The sequence below is a fragment of the Cervus canadensis genome, chromosome 21 (assembly GCF_019320065.1).
Source record: "Cervus canadensis isolate Bull #8, Minnesota chromosome 21, ASM1932006v1, whole genome shotgun sequence".
NCBI lineage: Eukaryota > Metazoa > Chordata > Mammalia > Artiodactyla > Cervidae > Cervus > Cervus canadensis.
This window is the reverse complement of record NC_057406.1, coordinates 5,817,653-5,833,453: the sequence shown is the minus strand read 5'-3', so window position 1 is coordinate 5,833,453 and position 15,801 is coordinate 5,817,653. Positions and strand designations below refer to the sequence as shown.

The following is a 15,801-nucleotide window of genomic DNA, read 5'->3' as shown; positions in this document are numbered from 1 at the left end:
ACAGACCCTATGGCCCTCCCACCACTTCCACCCCAGCCTTCAGGCAGAAGGCCAGGGCCCTGGGGCCGGGGGGGACAGGCCCTTCTGAGCGCACACCCCGCCTTCTCTCAGCACTTGCCGCCCAGCCCTCCTGGGATTTGACCCCTATACCCTCCACGTTCAACGCTCACCTGCCTGCATGCTTTCCTTCCATGAACACAGGGAGGCCTCCTGGCCATCAGACCCTTCTGCAGGACGAGCCCACTTCTCGTCTGTGCCTTCATCCCGCTCTCCTCTCCCGGGGCTGGACCACAGTCCAGCCCGTCGTAGGTGTGTACCTGCACCCACAGTGAGGCAGGCCCCTCAGTAACCTGGTCAGCTCTGAAACCAAGCCAGAACCTGGCTTTACAAAGAAAAAAACAGCCAGAATGGACCAGTTTTCCAGAGAGCAAGAATTGGAAAGGAACTTAAAGAGCATCTAGAGGAAGCCTTTCCTTTTCCACCAAGGAGGCTGAAACCCACCGGCCAGGACTCGCCCTGGGCCACGCAGCAGTCAGCCTGGCGTCCACACCCAACCTTCCGGCTCCCAGCCCCTGGGCTCCTGATGCCTCGCCCCTCAAGTTCAGAGTTCTTTCCGTCACATCAGAAAGTGGCTCATGAGGCACTTCCGGTTCGGGAGCTGTTGACCAGCCTTCGGGCCCACCCATTCCCTCACTCCCTCGTTTGATACCTTTGCTGGCACCACCATGTCCAGGCCCTCTGCTGAGGCCGCCAGCAGAGCCAGCCAGGGTGCCTGCATGTCGCGGGCGCTTTTTCAGCTAAAACCAAGTCCTTTGCCACGGCTGCTCACCAAGTGTGTACACGGACAGACAGATGGACAGATGGAGAGCTGAGACCCTGGCGGGCTCCTGGTCTGCCAGATAAGAGCTGGGGCAGATAAGAGGGGCAGAGCTGGCCTTCTCAGAAAGCAGGGGTGGACCCCAGCCCACTTCAGCCCCTCACCTCCAGTGCCTGGGCCAGTCCTGGCACTGGGGGCCCCTGGAAGGCCGCCTCTGTGAGATGGGGGGAACCTTTCTGATGGCCGTGCACGCAGACACATGTGGACAAACGTGGGCAGCGCTGCAGTTGCCACAGGGAGGCTGGCATCACCGAGGTGGGGCGGGCCCGGTTTCTACCAGCTCCACTTCCCGTGGCCCTTTCTAAGGTGTGTGGCCTGGAACTTGCTTGGTTTCCTCCTCTGGGGAGGGGAGGAGGGAGGTCGTTAAAGGGTACTAAAGTGGGAAGGGCTCCAGCTCAGGGTCCCTGAGCCCCCTTGAAACGAAGCTGGTGCTCAGCGCAAGCGCCCCGGGCTTCCTTTATCCAGCTCTGCAGTGCCTGTTCTTTCTGAAGCCGCTCTTCACCCTGGACCCCGGGCCACCTCCATCCCCTGGCGCACTGAGGGTTCTTCCCCTTCCTGGCCTCTGGAGTTCCCCAGGCTGACCGCTAGGCGTCACCATGAGCACATCCACACCTCTCCAAGGCACAGGTGGTTGGGAGCAAGGCCTGCGAAGTTCTTGCCTCCTGACTTATCACTCTGCTCAGGTTCAGAGGCGAAGGGGGAAGGCCCGCTTCCTTCCCCAGGGATGCCAGACACAGCGAATGAAAACACAGGCTGCTTGGTTAAGTTTGGATCTCAGAGGAACAACAAAGACACCCCGAGTGTAAGCATGCCATGTGTTGCCTGGGTCACGTTTGTGCCAAAAAAGAGTATTCACTACTGATGTGAAATCCCAAGTTCAAATACAGGCTGTCCCGTATTTCACCTGGCTGCCCTTGCCCCCCCGCCCCCACAGGGCCCCTAACGCCGCGGTCCCCAGCCGTTTTGGCACTGGGGACTGTTTTCACGGGAGGCAATTTCTCCATGGGAAGCGGTGGGGGGAAGGGGTCAGGCGGCAATGTGAGTGATGGGAGGGTGGGGACTGGCCCACGAAGCTTTGCTCACTCGCCCGCCGCTCAGCTCCCGCTCTGTGGCCCGGTTCCTAAGAGGCCGGGACTGGGACCAGCCCGTGGTCCAGGCACTGGGGACCCCTGCCCCAAAGGTGGCCATGGTGCAGCGTGAACTGCGTGCCCCAGGCTACAGACTGGCTGTGACCAGGGCACAAGTCTGTTTCTCCCTCCTGACAGGTGACGAGGCGGAGGAGCTCCGGTGTGGGAAGGGCCAATGTGGTGGCCACGTGCGTGCTCCCCCTGCAGTTTTGGGGGGCCCTGGAGGGGCAGCTGCAAGGATGCTGGGGGGCACGCCAGCAGGAGATTCCCCAAGGACACGAGTAGCCCCCCGACCCCGCCTCACCTCCACTGTCCACCACGTGCCGTGGGGAACAGCCAGGCTCGGAGCCGCCAACACCTGGGCTCCGGGTGGGCTCCATCCCAAACTGGCTGTGTCCGCTGTCCCTGCCTGCACCTCCGCTCTCTCCTCTGCGCAGTGAGGGGGCAGCTGTCACCTCCCAGGGTCCCCTGAGGATGAAAGGGTAACAAGGGCCTGGCACACAGAAGGAACGCAATGACTGCGGAGTACCTCCCCCTTTCCCAGCGCTCGTATCGCGGGTGCGAACCCCCAGCTTGGGGAACCCACGCTGATTCCCAGCGTTCACTCTAACCGGAACTGACTGCCGCGTGGACTCCTCACTCAGTGCACAGACATGGAGGCGCACGCTGGGTCACACGGGGTAGGGCTGCGAGAGCAGGGAGGAATGGGGCTCCAGGAGAGGAATCGGCTCGCGCAGGGGCGTGGACCGTGCGCAGGGGAGCATCTCTGGACTTGTCACCTCAGGCCTCCCCACTGTAGGGGCCTTGGCCACCCGCAGGCTGACCCGGGGGCTGAACGCAGCCCAGGGAGCGAGCCCAGCCTTGGTGCTGCTTGGTGCCAGGGACAGGAAATAACTTTAATCCGATCCTCTTTGTCACGTGCCCTGCTCCCGCCCTGCATCAGACGGGGGTGAGAAACACACCCCCGCCCTTCTCAGGAGCTCACGCGCTGCCCCAGGAGAGGACGGAGCGCCTCGGGGCTGTGTGTGTACCCTGGGAGGATGACGTGCTTGTCCCGGAGTCGGAGACAGCTCCGTGAGAGGAGATGAAGTGAAGTGGGTTTTGAAGGATGATGACGAGTTCTCCAGGAAGGGAGGGGACTGGGGCCTGGTCGCTGAGGCAGAGCAGAGAGTGCACACTAAGGCCCGCAACTGGACAAGGGCTCCCTGGCCATGGGGAGAACAGAAGGCGGGTGGGGGGCTGGTGAGGAGCCGCGCTGTGGAAGGCGGGGAAGGTGAGGCTCAGGCGAGGGAGGGCAGCCTCGTGATGCACACCGCAGAGAGAGGAGCCGCGGGCGGGGCGAGTGCGCAGGGACGTGGCAGGGGGTCCCGCGGCTGTCAGAAGGCGGAGGGCTCGGGGGACCCAGGAACCAGCCACCGCACTAACTCGCGGGACAGTGGAGCCTGCCTGCAGGCAGAGGGTGGGGGGGGGCCCCTGGGGCTGCAAGGGGCTCCAGGCAGTGGGCCACCCCTGATCCCAGCCCTCCGTCCATTTGTTCATTCAGCATGGTTGGTCTTAGGAGTTGGCAAGACATGGGTTCGGATCCTGACTGTGCTAATCACTCACTAGGGGATGAATCGCCTCTCAATCTCCGTTTCCTCTCGGCAGAATGGGAGAACACAGCCGCACGGCATCAGACCGTTCTGGGGTCTGATGACCCGTGCCACCGTCTGGGCACAGTGCTTGGCACACAGTGGGGCCCAGTGACAGCTGACAGTTTTACCCACTTCAGGTCCAGGCAGTCCACTAGGGAACAGAGTGTACTCATAGCTTCTCATTTTGGTCCTCATAACAATTTCTATGACGAACACTAACGTTTGTCCCATCTTGTAGACAAGAAGAGTGAGGCCACAGGACTTGTAGCAGAGAAGGGAGCCGGGGCCAGGGCCAGCTACCCCTGCACTGTCCACATGAGGAGGCCGAGGCCACGAGGCACTGGGGTCCCTGCAGGGCGGCCTGGCCGGGGCTGGCAGGAGGCCAGGCCAGGAGAAGGGCGTGAAGCTGGGCTCACCAGCCGAAGGAGTTGTTTATGGGGTGGGAGGCTCGTAAAAAATAATGGGCTGGATTTATTGTCCCCGCCTCAAGGGCCGTTCTGGACTGCAAAGGGCCAGGACAGGCCTTCTCCGGCAGCACCGTAAATCTTCCTGCTAAATGCGAGAGCTGCCTCGTCTCCCATCCACCTGGTCTGCGGGCCGGGTGAGGGAGTGCGGGGGGTGTGGGGAATGAGGAGTAGCCCCCCAAAGGAGCAGCCAGGGGCGCAGCCCTGAGGCTGAAGGTGAGGATTCTTCAGAGAGGCCATTGTTGCCCTCGTTTAAAAGAGAAAGTTCCCAGCCACACACACTCACGGGAACCCAGCACCCACGGCTGATGACAGCCCTGGAACAGGGCCGGGAACGTCCCCGACCCTGCAGGGGCCACGCTGGGGCCCCAGGTCAAGGCCTGGCCCAGACCTCAAGATGTGGGAATCACGTCCCAGGAAGCGGTGGGCGCCGGCCAGCCAGGCACACCGAGGGGACCCTGAGCTAACGTCTGGTGGGGGTGGCTTGGGAGGGACGCTGAACCTCTGTCCAGAGGCATTTGAGTCTGGAGAACCCGCCTGCCAATGCAGGAGACATGGGTTTGATCCCTGGGTCGGGAAGATCTCCCAGAGAAGGAAATCGCAACCCACTCCAGTATTCTTGCCTGGAGAATCCCATGGATATACGAGCCTGGCTGCTACAGTCCACCGGGTTGCCAAGAGTCAGGCACGACTGAGTGACTAAGCCACAATGACGGGGTGGAGCAGGAGGAGAAATCTGGCCCCGTCCTGAGTGCTGCTTTGAGGCGTGGGCCCCGCTGGGGTTCCCTCCCGTGCTGGGGTGACAGTGCTCACCCGAAGTTCTTCCCGGGGCGGCTGCAAGCGTCACAGTGAGCCGGGTGTGAAAGCACCGTGGGAGCAGAGGGTGGGGATGGGCCGGCAAGGACATCTGCTGATGAGACAGGTGACACCTCCTGCTCTCTAGGAGCAGCTGGACAGGAGACAAAGTCTGGAGGAGGGTCAAGGACCAGCTGAGGAGAGTGGAGGAAGGGCCCTGGACGAGGGCTGGGGCGGACGGAAGGGGCAGCCGCCTCCGGTGAGAACCACCAGCCCTCTGCCCTGACCCAACCCCAGGGACTGCTGCCCGAAAGCTGCCCGGGGGCCTCTGCAGAGGAGCCCCCACCCGGTCCTGGGGGGCTGCGGATATTAGGCGGTGGGTTCAGGGCCCGAGGGCAAGGCTTCCGGCTTCGGCTGACCGGGGTGCAGGGTTCAGGGCCCCTGCATGACTCCGGGGTCTCAGTGTGGCCAGGGGGAGCACTTTCCTCAAAGTGCCGTGGGGGAGCCCAGCCCCTTCCCTGGCCTGGCCACGTGGTGGCTGACAGGCGGTACCCACGGCCGCTGTCCCCATACCCCTGACATCTGCCGGGAGATCAGACACTCCGGAGGCCCTGCTCCTGTCCCAGCCCGGCTCCTGAGCCTGTCCTCACACGCGCTACCCTGGCCACCTCCTCAGGCCCCAGGCCGAGCGGGCCGGAGAGCCTGGGGGCCCACACTGGGTGCCAGCTGCCTGGGGCTCCTGAGGTCAGGGCGGTGAGCCAGAGGCTGAGCAGGACCCGGGCTGCAGCCTCTTGCAAAGCAGAGACTGGCTGGTCCCGCTTTGGGCCCCAGGCTCCCCTCTGGAGCTCCTGGTTCCAGAAAGAACAAGGCCCCACGTGGTCCAGACCCAACCTCCACTGAACCACTCTGCACCGCCGTGATGCGGGGACCGGGCCTCTCGGCAGACGGGCCTGCCTGCCCTGCCTCTGCCCCTCCCCTCCGGCCCTGTCACCCTCCCCCTGCCCCTCCTGTCCACTCACACTGCCCCCTGTGAGTTCCGGACCCTGATGGCCCCCAGTGCCACCTCCCGGGAAAGGGCTTCATCTCCCTGCCCACCCGTGGTGGGCAGTGATCTTTCCGCAATGTGAACCATGCTCCCACTCTGGGGGCCGATAGGGCCCCTGTCACCTTCACAGCAAAGTTCAAACTCCTGCCAACCACGGCCCCCTGACCCTCTCTCTCACTGCCTGAAGCTCTGGGTCTGGCTTCAGGCTCCAGGACGCAAACCTTCTCCAATGGGCAAGAAAGGCTGCAGGCACGCTGACTCTTCTGACCCCCGGAGCAAAGCTAGAAGCTTAGACGGCAGGGACCCCCCTGGCCAGAGGCAAGAAGCCAGGCTGGCCTGAGTGAAGGGCCCAGAGAGGGAAGGACAGCTGGGCAAACACAGGCTGAAAAGATGGGAAGGGTGCGGGGCGGGGTTGGGGGCTGGGAGCGGGAGCGGGAGCAGCAGCAGACGCAGAGTCTCAAAACAACCCCATGGGGAAAGTCTCAGGCGCAGGGTAGGGCTCACATCTGAGCCCCTGTCTCTCCGGCGAGGCTGCAGGCTTACAGGAGTGACCTGAGGTCAGGACAACCCTGGCAACCAGTCTGCCAGGCACTGCCACAGAGGCACCTCCTCAGTTAGACAGCGCTGGGGGGCGACGGTGCCTGAGGGGCCCTCCCCTGCTCCAGACGGCGTCCCAGAACTCAGGCCCAGAAAGAGGCGTCACTGCACCTCTGTCTGGGGTTTCTAGCAGGACCCACGGGACCCTGGGTGCATTATCTGCCTCTGTTATTTGCTATCTGCACATGGGAGTAACCCTGTAGGGTTCCAGGGGTTAAGCGAGGTAATATTAGGGTGACCATATGTCTTCTTTCACTTGGGACAGTCTCAGTTTATACCTGCTGCCCGGTCACCATTAATGGCGCCTCCTTTCATTCTTGAAAGTGCCCTGGTTTGAACAGTAATTTATATAGTCCCTGGTTAAGACAGGTTATTATGAGCACTTTACCTGTCTTAACCAGGGACTATATATATCACTGAAATGCTGACTCTTGACGGCTAAGGTGGGTACACAACTCCGACGCGTCATGAGGTGGTCCAAATCATTCGCACGCACCCTACTAGCGCCGGCTTCCTGGCGTCCCTGTGGCTCTCCAGTGATGTAAGAGGTGACCGCGGGGGGACCCTGGGCGAAGGGTATATGGGATTTCACCTTACTATCTCTGCATTTCCTTACGACTCTATAATTATTTCAAAATAAAAGATTAAAGAAAAACCCTATTGTTTCATCTCTAATTACAAACTTACAGATAAAACGAACAGGTCCTAAAAATACTTCACGCAGGGTCTAATGAACCAAAAGACGAACTCCAAGAGCCATCCTCGGCACAATCACCCAGAGCACGCCTGAAGGCTCGGACACAGGTGGAAGCAGCTCCCGGGAGCACACGGCTGTCATGGAGCCCAAGGACCTTCTGGAGGAGCCGGGGGGCCCTCAGGCTCCTGTGGTCTCCGTGAGTGCGTCCAGACCCCTGGCTGCTGGATTCAGAGCAAGACCCCCCTACAGACGGGGATGTGGAATGGGGGACAACAGCTGGATGAGAAGAGCTACTTCCAGCCCAGGGGCCGGGCCCTTCAGCACGGGGCCAGACTTTCTGGTCCTCAGAGCAGGGGCTGTCTGGGTCACCGAGTTCATAACAAAAGCTGTGACTTGTAGGGAAGAGAGGCTGGGCCAACTTAGGCTGCTCCTCTGAGGAGAGCAGGGAAGTGGGCAGGCCATCTCTGGACACCTCCACCGCCAAGGGTTTTAAAGACGTCCTGGGTACCCGGGACGCTCACACCCGTGGAGCTGCAGGTGGCGTCAGCTGAGGGAGCATCTCTGCTTCTCCAGGCTCCTCCACATCTGGGCCAGTTGCACAGAGGACTGCGAGCCCCGTGGGAACCTCCACACGGTCTGCGCAGGCTCAGAGGCCAGCCCGCCCGAGCGCAGGGCCTGCCGTGCCACTGGCTGTGTCCGTGGGCACGTTGCCCACCCTCTTCGTGCCTCGGTTTGTTTGTCTGAGGGCGCAGGAAGCCCCCAGGAAACGTAGCTCTCATCATCACCGTTTCTACTGAATGCAGCAGAAGCCAAGCTTCCTTTCTCCTGGCTCCCACCCCTGGTTTTGGCTGGAGCCAGAGTCACCCTCGATGCCAAAAGACCCTGATGCTGGGAAAGACTGAAGGCGGGAGGAGAAGGGGATGATAGAGGATGAGGTGGTTGGATGGCATCACTGACTCAATGGACATGAGTTTGAGTAAACTCTGGGAGTTGGTGATGGACAGGGAGGCCTGGCGTGCTGCAGTCCACGGGGCTGCAAAGAGTTGGACCTGACTGAGCGACTGAACTGAACCGAGGGTCACCCTCGATGCCAGATCTTGGGCTTTGTGAAAACGTGGCCCTGAGTGCCACCAGGAATGCCGGTGGTGGGCGGGCAGTGCAGTTTCCTATCCATATTTATACGCGCATTTAAACAGGCTCAAGAGGACATCAAATGCATTCAGGTAAACCCGTGAAGTCCCTGCTGGGAGAATGCCAGCCTGGCGTCTGCTCTGCGTGGGCCTCGGCTTTGCAGGGACACGGCTGCCCAGCTGCTCTGTGGCCAGTTCCTGGGCATCAGACAAGGGGGAGGAAGCAGCACACTGGGGCTTCGGGCAGCACACTGGGGCTTCGGGGTGCGGTCAACAGCGCGATGGCCTCGCAGAGCCTCTGGGTGCCTACCCCTCGACCCAGGGACCACAGCATCCACCAGCAAGTGCTGATGAGGACCCTACCTGCACAACCCGAGGAGGTGGAGCGCCTCGGCCCAGGGAGCCGCTGCGAACAGGGCATCACTCTGCGACCTCCCTCGGTCCTTTGCTACGGGCCCCCTGTCAGTGCAGGGCACGGGGATGCATGGAACACGGTCCCTGCCCACAGGGCACCGCCAGGCTGCAGGGATGCAGGCAGTGGGGAGAACACTGCCCTCAGCAGCCAGCAGTGGTGGGGGTGGGAGACAGCCAGCCCCCTGAGCACAGAGGGCCAGCCCGGCACAGGCTGTGCAGTGAGCGGGCACTCTCGCCGGGGCTGAGCGGGGGGCACCAGGCAGTAGACAGGGTGGGTGGGGCACACTGGGCCCGGGGTGGGGGCGGAGAAGCAGCAGCAGACAGAGGCCTGAAGTCCTCTTCGTGTCTTGGTTCCCAAGCGCCTGTGCCCAGCGTGGCCTGGCACACTGCCCACACCTCCATGGGGAAGACGGGGCACTCCTGGATGGCAGGGGCCGGTCTGACCTCTGCAGCCCTCGGTGGGTCACATGGCAGGCGAGCCAGTGCAGAGAGCTCCCTGACGACGAGGCCTGACTCCTGACCACCTCTCCACACTGGGCGGAAACTCGGGCTTCAGCCAGCAGCCAGCACGCATCAGCAGAGTGCTGGTCAGTGAGCACCCAGGCCCTGACTCTGCTGCTGGCTCTGGACACCGGCCCAGAGATGGGGAGGCCCTGCCCTCATTGGGCCTGTTTCCTCATCTGCGATAAGTAACAATAAGAAGAGCTCACATTTACTGGAATTTTCTTTTCAATATCTTTTTAACTCTATGAAGTAGGTTCTATGTCATCCCCACTTCATAGACCCGGCACAGAGAGACTAAGTGACCTGCTTAAGGTCACACAGATGACAGGGTGGGGAAGCTGGGATTCCAGTCCGAGGCAGTGGGCCCCAGAGCCTGTGCTTCCTGATCATGATGACAGGTCTCCCAAGGGCCCTCCGGGCTGGGCTTTGGCACGGACAGCCCCTTAAGGCACTGGCCAGCCTGTCCTGCTTTCTATGACTGTGGGGACAATGTTTTAGGGGCTTCCTCTCCCTCGGGCGCCTTCCATGACCAGCACAGATAGGACCACTGTGGGCATTCTGCTGATGCTTCAGAGCGCGGCCGTGCCAGACAGCTTGCAGTGTGGGGGAGGGGGCACACGTAGCTCGTATCTCAAACCCACTTCCGTTGGCAACAGCAGCAGCCCAGGATCAGTGCCGGTGAGGGAGCGGTCCTTCACCAGGCTGGTCAGGAGACCCTTCTTACTACAGTCTCCCCTGTTCAGACAATACTACAGCCCTGAGAAGTGCCAGGTCCCTCCCACCAGAGGGTTTTTTCTCAACACATTATTATAAGGTAACTCCTAGGACCTCTGGACTGCAAGGAGACCCAACCAGTCCATCTTAACAGAAATCAGTCCTGAATATTCATTGGAAGGACTGAAGCTGAAACTCCAATACTTTGGCCACCTGATGTGAAAAAATGACTCATTGGATACACCCTGATGCTGGGAAAGATTGAAGGTGGGAGGAGAAGGGGATGACAGAGGATGAGATGGTTGGATGGCATCACCGACTCAATGGACATGAGTTTGAGGAAGTTCCAGGAGTTGGTGATGGACAGGGAGGCCTGGCGTGCTGCAGTCCAAGAGGTCACAAAGAGTCGGACACGACTGAGTGACTGAACTGAACTGAGGACCCTTATTTAGCACTGAATCCCCTTTTTAGATGGAAAGCTTCACAGAGACCATATGCCTGCTTTTCCTCACGCTGGGACCCGGGGGACCAGTGACACCCGGCTCGTGAATGGAGGAAACAGTGAGCTGCCACCACAGCTCTTCAGGCCTTTTGGAACTCCTTCTCCTCCCTAAATCAATTCTGCTCAGAATGAAAGAAAGAATTCTTTACTGGAAGGAAAGGGAAAAGTTCATCCAGGAGTCAACACCTTTTTGGAGCACAGATACGACATGAGTTTAGAAGAAAAGAGCAGGCATGGAGAGGGAGAGCGCGAGCGTGCTGGCGGCCTGGTGGCTCATCTACCCAGGGGCCAGGGAGCCGCGGGCCCTCTCCTCACCGCCTGAGCCCTCGGCCCCTCTCCCCACTGCCCGTGCCCCTCGGCCCCTCTCCCCACTGCCCGAGCCCCCCGGCCCCTCTCCTCACTGCCCGAGCCCTCGGCCCCTCTCCCCACTGCCCGAGCCCCCCGGCGCCTCTCCCCACTGCCCGTGCCCCCCGGCCCCTCTCCCCACTGCCCGAGCCCCCCGGCGCCTCTCCCCACTGCCCGTGCCCCCCGGCCCCTCTCCCACTGCCCGTGCCCCCCGGCCCCTCTCCCCACTGCCCGAGCCCCCCGGCCCCTCTCCCCACTGCCCGAGCCCCTCGACCCCTCTCCCCACTGCCTGTGCCCCCCGGACCCCTCTCCCCACTGCCTGTGCCCCTCCGCCCCTCTCCCCACTGCCTGAGCCCCTCGGCCCCCTCTCCCCACTGCCTGTGCCCCTGGACCCCTCTCCCCACTGCCTGTGCCCCTTGACCCCTCTCCCCAGTGCATCCTGCCTGTGGGGAGACAGAGGGACCACGGCGTGCTGGGCCGGAGGCTGAGCAGGAGGAGAGCGTGGGCTGCGCTGGTGCCCGAACCAGCTCCCGCAGGTGCTGAGCAGACGGACGGGCCACAGACCTCAGAGGCTCGGGGCTCCCTCCCACCAGGAGCACAGCCTGTGTCCCCAAGTCAGGCATGAGCTCTAAAGGCTTGAAGCTGCCTCTGTGAGTTGCCACCCCTAGGGCAGGCACTGCACTTGACCCCTTCAAAGCATTTCCCCTAACCAAGCTCTCACCTGCCCGGGGGGGATTACTGGTCCCAATGTACAGATGAGGAAACCCAGAGGGGTGGGAGTAACTGCAGAGGCCACGTGACCCGTGGAGATGGAGAATGACTGAGAGCCTAGCCCCCCAAGCCCAGCCCAGCCAGATCCAACGCCTCGGGTCAGGGTTTGCGCTGGCGCCTGGGAGGCAGGGCCACTCGGAAGGGCCGAGCCTAGTTTCTCGGCCGGGAGCCTGGACTGACCCTCGCTGACCCTGCTCATGTGTCTAGTCCCCTCTAATCAAGCCCAGTGCAGGAGAGGCTCCTTCAGGGCATCAGGGAGAGTCAGGTGACTTGAGAACTCTCAATTTGGGGAATAGAGGCCATTGAGGTACAAAACAAGCTGGGTCTCAGCACCCTGGACATGCTCTGACTCTCAGCTCTAACAGTCATCACTGACGTCAACGCACAGTCAGGACGGGCGCCCGTCATGGCAAGCGGCAGGCTCAGGAGGGAGCAGCTTGTCCGGTCAGCCCCTGCACGAAACCCAAACTCGGGCTCATGTTTCACCATGTCTGGCCCTGCCAAGCTCCCCTCTTCCTTGGCGATCTGTGCCCACCATCACAGCCTTCACTCTGTTTCCTGAGAGTCTGGCCCACCCACCTCAGGGCCCTTACACACGCCGGCCTAGTCCACCCCGGCTCCTCCCACAGCTGCTCTCCCTCCTCGCCCGGCGTCAGCTCACGGGCGGCTTCCTCCAGGGGGCCTCCCTGCCTGCCTGTTTCTCCACCGATTTCTCTCCTCACCAGCCTCATCTCGTCACAGCGAGTGACGGGCTGCAATCCTGACTGCCACGACCCTACAGTATGACCTTGGGCAGGTCGCCTAAGCTGACAGGGTTTAAGCTCCCCGCCGCGCCGGGCTACCCTGAGGGCCCAGCGCAGAGTGAGCTCGTGACCCCACGGCAGCCGCTGTTGCTGCCCGCCACAACACAGAGTCACGCCCCTGGCTGGCGGCGAGGCTTGCCGGGCGGCATCCCTAGGGCAGCCAGCGCTCACCGGCTACGCCAGGACCCGGTTCCGAACAGGGCCAGCCTGCTGCCCGGCATCACGCTGTCTCCCCGTCCTGCTCGCCCTCCTCTGAGCCAGGGCACAGCCTCACCTGAAGGCCTGCTGGTGGGAAAGCTGCTCTTCAAAGGAGCAGAGCACAAACAGCCCAGCTGAGGAGGGGCCAGCCGCCCTGTAAACCCCGCTCCCTGATGAAAGCAGGACTCACCCCCCACCACCACTCATGCTCACTCTTCCTCGTAAATCGGCTTTTCAGGAAACTCGATTTGGGGTCAGGGTCCTCACTTTGGGCAGCTCAACCCCACAGCCCCACAGCTGGGAGGTCTTCCACGTGGACGCCGGGACCATGCGCCTGAGGCAGGCGCCCGGAACGGCGGTATCCACTTGGCCCTTCTGTCCTCTGGGGACACGGCGCGGGATTATCGGCCATCTTGTTTTTGAGGAAACTGCCTCAAACACTGAGAATTCCAAGGACCCCAGTAACGTAGTTCTGCTTAATTACCCTGGGTTTTGTACTTCTTAAAAATGTTTTTTTCTTTTCTACCTCAGGAACTGTTTTCAAATAAAAAAAGTCACAGCCAGGGCCCCCGCGTCGCACCTCAGCGCCTCTGTTAGCTTTAGCGCATACTGGCGCTTTACTCCCAGGATCTGCAGCCAGCCTCCAAAGACCTTGCCGGGTCAACACCGCTGCCCCATTTTGCAGGTAAGGAAGCAGAGGTTCAGAGCAGCAGAGCCGCCCTGAAGAAGGGCGAGGGAACGGCAGCGCTGGCTTCACCCGCGGTCGGCCCAACCCGGAGACCAGCACCTGCCCTCTTGACTCCCTGCCTTTCAGTGTGGACCACTCTCAGGCCTCCTGCTGGTGCCGCAGACTGGAGGCGAGGCCCTTGCAGGATTTCCCTCCAGCACCTCCTCTGTGTCTCGGGTCAGTGATGGGGTAGGGCCTGAGGCTGGGGCCATGGGGCTGCCTAGTCCTCCTTTGGCGTCTACTCCCTTGACTGCTCAGAGCAGCCAGGTCGCAGGAGCACACAGCCCGCCTTGAGATGGCTGGATCTCGCCAATATTGTAAGGAAGACGCACCTCCACGGCTTCCAAGATGCTGTTCCCTCTGCCCGGAAGCCCCTCTCCTCTGAGCATCTGGGTCCTGGCTTCTGACCAGTTGTCCCATTTCACAGCCCTGCTTCTTTGGGCCCCAAATGGCCACCACCGCCCTGACACCATCAACCTGCACCTTCTGGGCTGGGCTGGGGCTGTCTCCAGGCTCCCCAGGCACTCCAGTTGGCTGGAGTCTTCCCTGCCCCTCTGTACCACCCCCAGGCCGGCCCCCCCATCCCACCTGGTCTACAGAGGGCAGCTGGCTCCTGGCCACAAGGACACCCTGCTGGCTGGTGACCCAGTGAACATGCCTGAGAGCAAGAAACCAGCAGCTCGGCCTGGTCAGACCTCGAGCCCCCACAGGGGGAAGGGAGCCAGAGAGGACGGGCCCCCTCATCCTGCCCACCCCCAGCCCCCAGCCCAGAATGGAGAGTGGCTGCTCTGGCGGCATCTGCCTGTCTGTGGCCCCATGCCCCCTCCACACAAAAGCACCAGGGACACCAGCAGCCCTGCCGCAGGAGCAGAGGCAGGGAGCTGCGAGGAAACCCCGCAGACCCAAAACCAGAGGCACGAAACCGCCCTCCCGGCCACCACCGGAGCTCCCCGCACTGGCCCCGAGGCCCCCAGGATCAGGTGCGGCGAGGCGGTTCCCAGGGGCCGCCTGACTCCGCGGGGCGTGCTCTGGTAGGACTCACCGTTGGAGCGGTGGATGCAGGTGTGCTGGTTGTCACTGAGGAAAAAGCCGCTGTGGCACTGACACTCATAGCTGCCCATGGCGTTGACGCAGATCTGCTGGCAGCCGCCGTTGTTGTCCTGACACTCGTCCACATCTGCGGCAAGAGAAGGGGAAAGAGAGGTCACACCTGGGGCCGGAAGCGAGGCGCAGTCAGCGGGAAGGCTGTGGAGGGCATCAGCTCCCCCGGCTGCAGAGCAATACTTCAGAAGTACCCCACGGTGGCACCCCACGGCGATTCTCTTCAACAGTTCTGCGTGGAGTTACCCCGCAGAGGTAGACAGTTACAGTGGCCCTGGCTTTCCTGGGTGCCCAGCAATACTCCAAGCGCCTTACCTGCTTTAACTCCTTCAGTTCTCACAGAAACCCTGCCCAGCAGATCTAGGTACTGGCCTATTTTACAGATGAGGAAACTGAGGGAGAGAGGCCGAGTGACTTGTCCAAGGTCCCACAGAAGTAGGATTCAAACCTGGCCGCCCGCCTCCAGACCTGGCTCTCAGTAACGGCACCTGGCCCTTCCTCTCTCTGAAGACCTGCAACCCGCACCGTCTCCCCCTGACGTGAAGGGCCTGTCCCCTTTCTTCAGTCACACCTCAGATTTACAACCAGCAGCACAGACCTTGCTGCGAGGGAGAGGCTGGAGGCCAGGGCAGCCTGCTTTCTGCCTCGCAAATTGATTTCAAAAGCCCAGAGAAGGGGAGGTTTTTAAAAGGCCCTGACCTCTGGCTGCCAAGACTGCTGCGGAAGGCTGCCAAGAGGTCTTTCCCACTCTCTGGGAGAGACAGACCTCAGGGCCGACACTCATTTTTGACCAGAGGCTGCTGGCACAAAGGGTGCTATTGGCTGAAAAGAGTCTTTATGGAGCTCTGGTCTTGAACAGAACAGCATGTTTCAATTACCGAAGTCATAACCCCCTACACTGTCAGTTTGTTTAATGAAAGAAGGGCTTCTTAAACCTTAATGTGCCATGTCTGTATTGTCATTTTAATAGGCAAATATATGAAACCACAAAGGCAACGTGAGCTACTGGCTGCTTCGAGCCAAGCCCACAACCCCTAATATACAGGTCTGTGTGTGCGCGCGCGTGCACGCACACACACACACACACACACACTCACTTTGGCACTGAACTTTTTAAACAGTTCTTTTTAACACAGCCATCTTTCAGAACTGGAACCAAAAGGATGTGAAAAGGTAAAGCATCAGGCAGACTGACCTGCCCTGAACCGGGGAGGACTCAGCGCTGGCACTCTGTCAGCTGGGTCCTACTTAGGCTCGGGGACAACAGACCACTTCACCACCCACGAGACCACGCGGCAGCCTTTGAGGCCAACGCCGAGGCAGGTCATTACTCTCCCGTGAGCTCAAATGTCGGCC

At 61.3% G+C, this 15,801-nt stretch overlaps 1 protein-coding gene across 4 annotated transcripts in view; it reads right to left on the bottom strand.

Annotated features, from left to right (window-relative positions):
* Positions 1–15,801, bottom strand: part of SCUBE1 (signal peptide, CUB domain and EGF like domain containing 1) — a 131,449-nt gene that overhangs the window by 68,664 nt on the left and 46,984 nt on the right. For all 4 annotated transcript variants that reach the window (XM_043440478.1, XM_043440480.1, XM_043440479.1 and 1 more), the window contains exon 4: positions 14,387–14,521. In XM_043440478.1, coding sequence (XP_043296413.1) covers positions 14,387–14,521 — 135 coding nt within the window. The remainder of the gene's footprint in view (positions 1–14,386; positions 14,522–15,801) is intronic.